Here is an 11,563-nt window from a genome sequence, read left to right as displayed (position 1 = left end):
GTTCCTTTTGACTCAATTTCATTGTAGCAAAAATGTCACGTTCCAAGTGAAAACACCTAGCATTTTCATGACAGTGTTTTGAAAACATCACCATTTCCATGGGAACGGCAGTAGTTTTCATGTTTGGTGCTGTTGGTTATTTTTTAATGACTCCACTCACCCGCACCAAGGATAATACGCTATAAACATTAATAATGGTGTGTACACAGACTTTCACATGGACAGACAACCAAGCTGGATTGTTATTTCGGGTGACTGTCAACTCTAAAACTAGCAAATCCAGGAGAACAGGGACTGGGAGTCATGACACTCTGGAGGTAAATGGACTTGTTGATTTGAGCATGTCTTGAGGAACTATTTACTTGGGCAGTGGTTCACAGGACCATTCGCAGCATTTCCACCATCTCCACAGACATGGTGTTGGAGTGTCATCAGAAAGTTCAATTTTTGCCTGCTTACATAGCAATGGAGTCAGGGTATTTTTGAAAAGTTCCACCCTGCCGTTCTCAAAATTGCAACCAAAGTTTGTTGTTTTCTCTTTAAGTCATTGCCGTCTAAAAGGTGCTTAAATGTCCAGGTTCACTGTCTTCATAAAGTCTCATGAAGTTCAGATCTTCCCATATTCAAGTTCAAATATTGAACAGAATTCCTAAAAATGTGTTCACGAAGAGGAAGGTATAATTCTGGAAAAAGTCTTTAAAAAAGATTTTTAATTAATTCATGTCAATAAAATTTTTTATAACTTTAAATAGATGTAATTAGTTAATTTATCTGTATGTCTGTAAACAATAAATCAATCACTTAAGCTTTTATTGTCACTTGGGCAAAAAATGAGAAAACGTTTCTCCAGGAAAATATTATATTCATAAAACTGCACATCCACTCAGCATCTCCAGCACATATATGTAAAAATTTAATCAATTATGTTTTATTTAATTTTAGATTAAGATTTGAGAGAATGCTAATGTCACAAACCAAAGTATGATGCAATGTTTTCACTTTGATTTTCTCACAGTAACCTAAAATATTTGTACTGATTTGTGCTAATATTTGAAAAAGCATACAACAACTACCCTCATTTGTTTTATTTCATAAACAAAATCAAACTTGATTCAATTGAAATTTTATCGACACATTTCTTCCTTTATTGTGAAGAAGTGTCGACTTTTTTTCCGGTCCGGCTCTGAATATCGACAGCTTGTTTCCAAAACACTGTGTTGTGGGCGGGGCTAAGAGAGAGCGGATGACAGGCGAGGCAGCCAATGGCGGCGCGGCCAGTGGGTTGATTAATTATTCAAGAGGATTCTTTCTGGCTCCGCCCACTGGGACGGAGTTCGGCAGAACCCGACGCCAGAACTCCCAACCTGAACTCCGAGATGTAACAAAGTTTATTTTAAAAGCAGGTTGAAAAAAGTGTGTGAAGGTGAAGACAAAAACAAACCAGCAAACCACAAAAATGGTTCTATCAAACTTTTTATCCTAATAAATGAATTTAATTATTATCATTGCTTTGAATTGTCAATAAGAGGATATTTACGTTTTTATGAAGCAGAAATGTGTTAAAACTCTTGGTTCAGTATATTATATTCTATGTTTCTTCATGTCACTTTATATATTCATGTGGTATTTTCATTAATTATGATTATTTTTAGGGCTTTTCTGTGTGGTCATTGCATGATTGTTTTGATCTTACATTGTGACTGTTAACTTTGTATTACTGTGTTTGTTTTGTCACTTGAACACTTTTTGGTGTTTCATGTCTCTTTGTGTCCTCGTGTGACCTATCTCTAAAGTCAATTTTTTTCCTTTTTTGTTTTGCCTGCTTTGTGTTGTCTTGTCTCTGTGGTCATTCATTGGCTCTTTATGGTCTTTTTGTTGATTTTTGCTGTACTTTTTAGTTATTTTTTGACTCTATGCAGTAATTTAATGACTTTGTACTACCTGTTGTTTTTTGTGTGTCTTTGAACACATTTCTTCTGTTATGTCATACCTTGATATGATAAATTTTAATATTTTGTGGTCGTTTTGTGAATTTTGTTTCCTATATTGTTTCCTTTGTATGTATGTTTTGTTATCATTATGTCTATCGATGGTAGTTTTGTGTGTGTTTGTGGCCATTTCTGTGGATATCTAATATCTTTTAATGGCCTTTTTATGTTCATTATGTCAGTTTTTGTACATAAAAGTTTCCACTTGTTTATTAATTCATTAGGCCAAATCATAATATTGTTAATCTTATTATAATATATAATATTAGATCAGGTTATATATATATACACATATATATATATATATATATATATATATATATATATATATATATATATATATATATTTATATGTAGATAGATAGATATAAAAGACATGCCTACATTGAGATGAGCAAAACAACATGATAGAAAAGTTATAAACATAAAAATAAGGGGTTCTTTAATGAAAAACAGTTTGTTGATTTTAAATTGAAATTCAAAAATCATGTTACAATGGAAAAAAAATGTGCTCAACAAGGAGTCAAACCAAGTATGTCCTGTAAAGGCTTCAATTCAGCTTTGTAAAGTGGAAAAACATCAAAAACGACAAAGCAAAAGGAGCATCAAATCCACAGCGAGGCTGAATTTGTGAATTTGTGGAATTTCAGTGCCACTTTTTACGTACGTAACAGCTGTTTTAATTCAGTGAGACTGATATCAGACTGGATTAAAAGGGCTTTCTCCTCTTTACTTCAGAGGATCAGGTGTCGTTCAGCCTCTTGTTCCATACTGAGGAGATATTTTCTCCTCATTTTTAATGCACACACTTCTGACCTCCAACAGAGTCCCAAGCTGATCTTCGATCCAGGAGCGTTTGTTGTTCGCTGCCAGCAGAGTCACATCTGTGAGCCAGTTAGCAGGCATCCGTTCACCTCCATTAACTTTGAATGAAGTGAGCTCAGCTGCCGTGGCTTGTTCTGCAAACACACACACCCACACATCAAATTATAAAAACTCATGGTCTGACATTTCATTCCTCAGATATGAGACAATTTAAAAAAGTTATATGCGGATAAGACTCAGATTTACTGAATGTCTCCATTCAATAAGCAAGTCATGATTCAATTCAAAATCTCTGATTTTGGAGGAGGTGGAGGAGGTGTCGAGCAGTTAAAAAAGATCCTACATAGCTCCAGAAACTGCTTCATGTTGCTTCACAGTGCTCAAACATTTTTACGATTGTAAAATCTAACCTCTCCTACATATGACATGACTGAAGAGTAAAATCTGGTTCATATGAACAAGAGACTAAAGTTTGTGTCTCAATTATGCCCCCCCCCCCCAAAAAAAAAAAAAGAAAAAAGGATTGATTATTAACTTGGAGTCTCGGACACAAAGTAAAGTGGACCCACATTCAAACCCTGAGGAACACCAAACCTGTTTTGGTATTATAAAGTATTCTGAAATGTCTTTAATGTTAAAAAAAAAAAAAAAAAAAAAAAAAAAAATCGAATGGCGTGGTTTTCTTTTTTTCTTTTGCAGTGTTGTTTTATGATTTTAAACATGTTTGATTTTTTTTTTCAAAAATGAGTAAAAGCTGATTGATGGACAACATGTCAGTTTCTCCAGCGAACTACAGAAATGACAAATCAGTGAATCTCAATCTATTCTCTAGATTGAAAATTACATTCATAACTCATTTTGAACATGAGCTGCTTAACAAACAAATGTACCAACACAGAAAACGGAACACTGTTGAAACACTACGAGTGGCGGATGGCAGCTCTTGCAGATGGTAAAAACTCTCGGAGGCGGAGCTTCTTGTGTTGGTCGTTACATTTTATTGCAGTTGATTTTTTCCCGCTTTTTATTCTTTGTGTTTACAAAACCAGAGCAGATTGCAAGCGTCCGTCTGTCCATCCGTCCGTCGGCAGAGCGTGAAAGAGGCGGGAGTTTCATTGCGGGTGTCGGGATGAAAAGATGCAGCCTCCACCCCTCTCCCCACACCCCACCACCAGTAACCTCCCGCCGGTACATTCACAGTGTCGCTCCCGCCATCAGCACCCTCTTCCAGTCAGACCCGGGGACTCTACAGGCTAAAGACGGCAAAGGAGGCTTCGCTAGTGCAGCAGCCGCTTGTTTACTCACAAATCCCTCATTCCAAGGGGAAAAGTTTGAAAAATAAACACTGTATATGCGGAGCGTTTTCATCGTACACGTCGGGTTTTCGAAAAGGTACATTCATGACTAAAACAAGGCAACCACAGAGAGCTAAAACGCTAATGCTCAAACCACCTCCGCCGTCTTTCTCGACCCCGCCCACAGCTCCCCGAATTTTCCCGCGAGAACAGTTTGTGAGTCTTTGTGTGTGAGATGTGGATGATCATACATGACAGGTGAGGTGGAGGAGGTGTCGAGCAGTTAAAAAAGATCCTACGTAGCTCCAGAAACTGCTTCATGTTGCTTTTTTAACTTCTGTATAGGATAGCGTCACAAGCGATAATCAAAGAAGCGCCCTTACGCGGTTTTATTTCTGAGCCTGTGTGCGGAAAACTGAGCCACCACAAACTGAGATTCAAAGCTTTATGAATTTAACCTGAAACTGATCGTTCTAATGCTTGAATTTGTGTTGATGGGTTTTCTGCATCTAAACAGCACAATTTACCAGCTTGACACTGAAATTGCTCCCGATCTGCAGAAAGACACGAAGGAGGCGATGAAATCACGTCGCATCCATCTCCAAACATGGAAAGCCACCATGAAGAGGACACATGGCCAGAGTTAAAGACTTTCACAACGTGAAAAAAAGCTACATTTGCACTCTGCTGTGCGGCACAATGCAACAGGCGAGATAGAGACCTGATAAACGACTGAAACCTTGAAAGCTTTCCAGTTTATTTTTCTGTCTCTTGCATTTTGTGTTCAAGCTGCTAATTGCTAAACAAGCCTTACGTTTGTATTTGTATGAACCGATCATAAAACTCCAACACCAAAAGACATCTTTAGGAGAGTCTTTAAAAGTCCCTTAAAAAAAAGGCAATGAAAATCCCCTAAAAACAACTAAGGAATGTTTGACAAACTGCCCTTAACGACCTCCAAAGACCCTGAAAGCAGCAGTTTCTAGTTCTTTTTCTATAGAATCCTTCAGATTGCCTCTTAGTTTGCGGATCTCCCTTTTGATCGCTGATAAAACATTACAGTAAAGCCAAATGCAGAGCCCATGGCAAACCCTTACTGAATGGACACTTGAAGACCCCTTAAAGCGGTGCATCCCAGATTTGGAACCCATTGGGGGAGTTGCAAGTGTTAATAAGGAACCAAGGCTTTGTCTGCTCTGAGATGAGCAAAGAAAAAATGAAATGCAAAAGAACATTTTTCATAAACTCAAAAATAACTTGGAAACTGGCCAGTGCCAGTGGGAGAGTCCAACCAACAGTGTTTGGCTTCATGGTAATGTTTCAGCTGATCAGAGGTCAGGTAGAGCGTCCATGGTCTTTTCAGGCTATCTTGGGGGCACTCAAAGAAAAATGGTTTAAAACTACTGATTCAAATGTCTCTTAAAGATCATTTAAAACTCCTGAAAAAACTGGAAAAAGTCCACCGAAGACCCCTTAACATATATTTGAGTAAATGGTAAGGGGCCTTCAAAGACTCCTGAAAACATGCTTAAGGACCCCTGAACCACCTTCAGGACCCTCACAGGAATCTTCCAAGGACTCTTGAAAACCTCACCACTTATATTTGAATAAATATTAGGTATTAACCTGTAAGGGTGTTTTAAGACACCTTAAACACCCCTGAAGGGATTCCTGGACATCCCATGAAGATCCTCCAATGAGCCTGAAGGATCCTTAAAGAACCATTACAAGACTATTGTAGAACATAAACAACAGACAATGAAGGGCCTTGAAAAAATGCTTTAAAACACCTTGAGGTACTTTCAAAAATTCCCATTAGCATATACTCAAAAAAACGTCAGCAGGCCCCAGAATGAAAGCTTAAAAAGCTCTGAAAAATGTTTGATGACCCATTAGTGGATCCCTTAAAGAACCCCTAAAGACCCCCTAAAGATGTCTTAAAGACCAGGAAGAGACCTGTTTATGGACCCTTATAGATCTCCACAAGAATCTCTAGCCTGAATCTTGAAGGACGAAGACCCTCTTAGAGACCCCCCAGCGGTCCCTCCTGCTGCGGTGAGTTGAGCACAGTGCGGTCAGTGTCGGTCAGTTCGCTCATTGGTTCAGGCTGTTGGCGGTCCCGGTGCGGCGCGGCTGCGGCGAGCGGGACGGCGTTGAGGCGTGAAGCAGGTGCTGCTGATGGAGGTGGGCGTGAGGGGCAGGGGGGAGGTGGGCGTCACTCTGTGGATGTGGGTGGAGGTCCGGGTGGGTGTCGGGGTCGAGGTGGGCCTGTCGCTGCAGCGTGGGTCTCTGAGCAGTGGCGGCGGCTGTGGCGGCGGCGGCTGCTTTGGCCTCCCTCTTGGGCGTGTTGTTGAGGATGTCCAGGCTGCGGCGGCTGGACGAAATCACGTCGGCCACGAACTTGGTGCACTCGGCGCAGACGTCGCGCAGCGTGCAGCCGTGAGCGTACAGGTGAGGGAACTCCTCCTCCACCGAACGGCGGGACAGACTGCGCAGGGACCTGCAGGTAAATAGAACAGACAGCTTTCATAAAGGCGACACCGGCCTCTTTTCCACGACAATGTTTTCAAGTGAAAAGGAAACATTTTTACTATTGTGATTCTGAAACATTTCATGTTTACATGACAACGTTCTGACAATGATATTGCCTCGTCTGTGGAAGCTGAGAATCCTGTTGTGCGACCTCACAGCGGCCTTTGATACAGTCTACCATACAGTCCTTGTATCTCGCCTAGGGTAATATGTTGTTTTTGTGGCACTGCTCTCCAATGGTTCAGGTCATACTTGGCAAATAGGAGCTTCTCTGTTATGATTGACGACCTCTGCTTCTCTTGTGCTTCTCTCCCTTGTCAGGTGTCACAAGGTTCTGTCCTCTACCCTGTTCTGTTTTCTTTGTACATCCTCTTGGGATCAATCATAAGAAAACACACTTTTATGTGGATGACTTGCACATTTATTTGCCCGTGAGATCAAATTAAAACACTGCTACTAAACTACTGGAGTGTATTAAAGACGTAAAGCAGTGACTGGCGCAGAACTTTCTGCATTTAAATGACGGCAAAGCAGAAAGTATCTTCTTTGTCACGCCACTTATGTCCGACGTTTTGCCAGCCAACCCCAGCGCTCCGGCCCCCTTCTTTTAAACCTTTCGTTATAAACCTTCGGGTTATGCTCGACAACCGGCTTAGATTTGACCAAAACTGATCAGCTAATCAGCGTTGTCAGAGCAAACTTTTTTTCAGCTCTGCCTCCTAGCCAAAGTGAAGCCGTTTGTCAATCGGAACGATCTGAGAAAGACTATTCATGATTTTATCAGTTCAAGGCCAGACTACTGGAATGAATGCCCTCTATGTTGGCCTCAGCCAGTCTTCAATTTCGCGTCTCCAGCTTGTACAGAAAGCTGCTGCCCCATTTTTCACGGGCACATCTAGACATGAACACTTTACCCCCGTGCTGTCGTCACTCCACTGGCTTCCAGTTTTGTTTTAGAATCGATTTTAAAGTTCTTTGTTTGATTGTTTGGTAACACTTTACTTGAAGCCCCTCTTCATAACACATTATAAGTAGTTATAAACACTAATACATGATCACAATGCTTTATAACTCACTATACAGCAGTATACAGCATAGGATTAAGGTTAGGGTTAGGGTTAGGTCCTGGCATTGTGATCATCTATGAATGTTTATAACTATAGCTACACATGTTATAATGGCATTATAATGCTTTATGAATGTACTTATAATGTGTTATGCAGGGGGGCTTCAAGTAAAGTGTTACCGATTGTTTTTAATGCCATCAATGGCCTGGTTCTCTCTTACTTGTCAGATTTTCACTGTCCGTGAGCATAGCAGGACCCTGCGCTCTTCAGATCGGCTTAGAAGTCCAAATCAATCTTGCTTTTACCAAGTCATTTTTTTACGGTAATGTTGCAGTGAAGCTCAATAACATGAAAACATTTTTTTTTCACATTAATGCATTGAAAACAGAGACTTTTTAAAGCTGTCCATGACAAAAAAATGCAGTGTTTTTGTCAGTTCAGTGCTTTTAAAGCACATTTTATTCATATATGTGGCACACAAACTCAATTTAAAGGACTGCAATAACCATATCTAAACTTCAAGCCTGTTATACAGTATTTTCATGAATTCCCTGTAAACTTCATGTCCTCTGCACATTTGAAGATTTTAAACTGTAAATTAGAGCGATGGTGGCCTGACTGATGTGATGCAGTGTTCCATATTGACAGTAAACAGTGATTTACAGCTGCATAACCTCCTGGGCTCCTTTGAAGTGAGCGAGGCGTAAACATGGTGGCGTGCGGGAGAGTATCCAGCAGATCATTGGCAGTTTTTAACCCTGGCTGTTATAAAACCTTCTCTTTCTGCCCGCATGGCCTCTCTCTCTCTCTTTCTGTGTGTGTGTGTGTGTGTAGCTCGCTCGCCCCACACACAGGAGGAGTGAGGATGCTAATGACAGCTGGGTAATTATTACATAACAACTGCTTAGAGGCGCTGAAGAGGCTCTGATTATATAAGGCACACACACACACACACACACACACACACACACACACACACACACACACACACACACACACAGAGGAGGGTGAGAGGGGGCGGCCGATGATTGGCTGAGGTGACCGTGGAGGCTGGAGGAGGTTAGCAGTCAGCGAACGACTTAAACAGATTTGCGCTGCCCTCTCAGCCCCTTCGTGTGCACTCGACCCCGAACGGGAGCCGCGCTGAGCGGCTGAGGAGGACGAGGAGGACGAGGAGGGCGAGGAGGGTCCGAGCACCAACTGGGAGGTCGGCTGCGATCCACTCAGGGAGGCTCGGCTGCGACCTCGGACGGCCCCCGAGTTGAACAACAAGCCTCTGAAGGGACGTGAGGGCTCGAGCTCGGCTGGAGGTCAAAGGGATCCGCCAAACGGACGCAAACACTTCATCCATGATTGGTGACTTTATTTGTGATTCTCTATGTTTATCAGGCTCCATCTGAGGATTATCTGAGGATTACACTTACATTGTTTAAGTATCTTATCAGTGTTTCTGTTTGGAATCATTTTCTGTAACATTTTAGCTATCCTGTGTGTCATTCTGTCTAATTGTGCCAATTCTTTCTGGTTTTTAGTTGTTATACATCGTTTTATGGCTGTAATGACAATTTAAATGTTCCAGTGGAGTGATGGTTTCTTTGTTGAAAAAGTAAATAATGAACATTACTGGGTTTTCCTATAGAAAGTTGTACGTTTTTGTCCCAATTGTCCATTCCTCATCTGTTGAGAACTGTGTCCTCATTTTCCTGTGACCTATGACCTCAAACACCACCATGTGCCCAAAAATATTAATAAAGTTAAACAACCTGCCAACAGTAATATTAAATGGTGTCATTTCTTGTTGGACTCGTGAATGTTGAAGGTTCCTGCACACAAACACACACACTCACTTATAGACTTGGCTTTTCTGTCCATGGCTCTTGGGGGTGCTGTGGAAGCCCACCGTGTAGACGGGAATGTGGGCCATCTTCTTCGAAGGAATCTTCATCTGCAAACAAAAAAAAAAAACAAAAAAACCCAAACAATTATACAGTAGATGGTGAAAAGTACGACTAACAGGTTCAAACACACACATCACACAAAGGCAACAAACACAAAAACAAAAACACAACAATAAACGACTCAAACCTCCATCACGGCCAGAACTGAAGAAACAGATGAAAAGAAGCAACAAAAGAAGTGAACAGAAAAACAAACACTTAAATGACGAGGTGAGCATGAGCAGAGCACCAATGTGTGGTTTCATTACAAAAACAAACAGCATTTTATGAGTGGATCCATGTGCCAACTATATCATTGTTGGCATATATTATCAACATCGCCGCAACGAAAACGCAAAGACGATGCATTTTCACTTGTAACGTTGTGTAAACGGGGCCTAAAAGTGCAGTTATAATAAGAGTAATGATAAAATAACAAACATACATAAACAAGCTTAAGCGGTGACAACTAAATAATAATAATAATAAAAAGTGTCATTGTTGTTTTGTAAAGAAACATGGAAATGTTTTTTTTAATAGGTTTAGTTACCTTTGCACTGCAGGAGCCACACACTGATCTGGAGCAAAAACACAAATTCATTAAAGGAACTCCACTGATACGTCTGGCATGAAAACATATTGTTCTAAACACTTGAAACCAGTTCAACTGAATTTAATTTTCAGTCAGAAAGAAGCTGAGAGAGTTAAGAGTTCACAGCTGTTCTGGAGGTATGAAGAGGAGAACTGTGTTCAGAGCATGAGAGGATGGCAGAGGAAACATCACATGTAGTTTTCTTTCTGACTGCAGAATGAATAAAGCAAATCAGAGACAGATGAACGTGGGGTGATACCTTTTACAGAGTAAGCAGGTGGACGGCCATGAGAAGAGGGGAAACTTGACCCTGCAGCAGCAACAAACCTGAGAGAAACCACGGAAAGAGTCACTGAAACAGCTCCAGAGAGTTACTGGAGCAGCAGAGAGCAGCTCCAGCTCACCTTCCCTCTCTTCAGGTTGTTGTACAGCTCTTTGCTCGGGAGAAACTTCTCCATCTCCGCCTTGACCAGCACTCGGCGCACGTTGATGACCTCATCGACCGTCAGGGCGAGACTCTCCACCGGGTGGCTGAACTCCTCCTGAGCACCGCAGAAGAAGAAGAAGGCAACAGATGCACCAGAGATGGCAGAAAAGAGAAGTAGAAGAAAGGAGGAGAGTGTCATCAAACCGAGGGAAAGATGGAATTAAGAACTCATAGATGACTGGAACACATTTTAAACACAATAAAAATGGGCTTTAGATTCTGATCATTCAGAAAGAAGTCTTCTGAAACATTAAAGTTATATCCTGTAAAGTTTTTCCCAGAATCAGTGCAACGTCAGAGAGATGTTCAGACATGATCACAACTAATGCAGATGTACGAAACTGAAAATACAAGGTTCAGTCTGTAGTTTCATGTAGAAGACGGTGCCCTGCTGCTGCCTCACCATCCACTTGGGCTCGTCTCCGGTTCTGGAGCTCGACTCCGACACTTCGGTCATCTCGTCAACTGCACTGAGAGACAGGCGGGCCGGAGAGGGCGGGACCCAGCCGTGGACCGGGAAGGAGGCTGAAAGGTGAAAAAAGCAGAAAAAGACAATTAGCGAGAGCGGACAGAAAATGTCTCACTATGTCTGACATTGGACTGAGAAATCAATGAATCAATCACTGGCTGAGGGGAAAGAACTAACAGGGTTAGGTAGACTGACGCACGCTTTCCAAATGGAAACACTTCATTTTTACATTTTCATTTCAGAAAAGTTTCAGATTTCTTCTGTAATGTTTTGAAAACATGTCCATTTACACACAAACTATTTCGTTTTCATGTTGGGCAACTAGTGTGTGTTGTTTGTTTTTGTAGTGAAACCACACACACATGCATGTA

General features: G+C 41.2%; 2 protein-coding genes across 2 annotated transcripts in view; one reads left to right on the top strand and one right to left on the bottom strand.

Moving 5' to 3' along the window:
• Positions 1-11,563, top strand: part of LOC115391637 (NACHT, LRR and PYD domains-containing protein 12-like) — a 435,710-nt gene that overhangs the window by 324,375 nt on the left and 99,772 nt on the right. The gene's annotated exons all lie outside the window — the stretch shown is intronic.
• The window catches only part of LOC115391274 (protein spire homolog 2-like), a 22,728-nt gene continuing 17,314 nt past the window's right edge, over positions 6,150-11,563 (bottom strand). Inside the window, exons 10-15 of the mRNA XM_030095400.1 lie at positions 11,127-11,248; positions 10,641-10,778; positions 10,496-10,563; positions 10,195-10,222; positions 9,555-9,652; positions 6,150-6,608 (exon numbers count right to left, since the gene is read on the bottom strand). Coding sequence (XP_029951260.1) covers positions 6,203-6,608; positions 9,555-9,652; positions 10,195-10,222; positions 10,496-10,563; positions 10,641-10,778; positions 11,127-11,248 — 860 coding nt within the window. The 3' untranslated portion in view covers positions 6,150-6,202. The remainder of the gene's footprint in view (positions 6,609-9,554; positions 9,653-10,194; positions 10,223-10,495; positions 10,564-10,640; positions 10,779-11,126; positions 11,249-11,563) is intronic.

This window comes from Salarias fasciatus, chromosome 7 (assembly GCF_902148845.1).
Source record: "Salarias fasciatus chromosome 7, fSalaFa1.1, whole genome shotgun sequence".
Taxonomy (NCBI): Eukaryota; Metazoa; Chordata; class Actinopteri; order Blenniiformes; family Blenniidae; genus Salarias; species Salarias fasciatus.
Note: the sequence above shows the minus strand (reverse complement) of the source record. Positions and strands in the feature narration are given on the sequence as shown.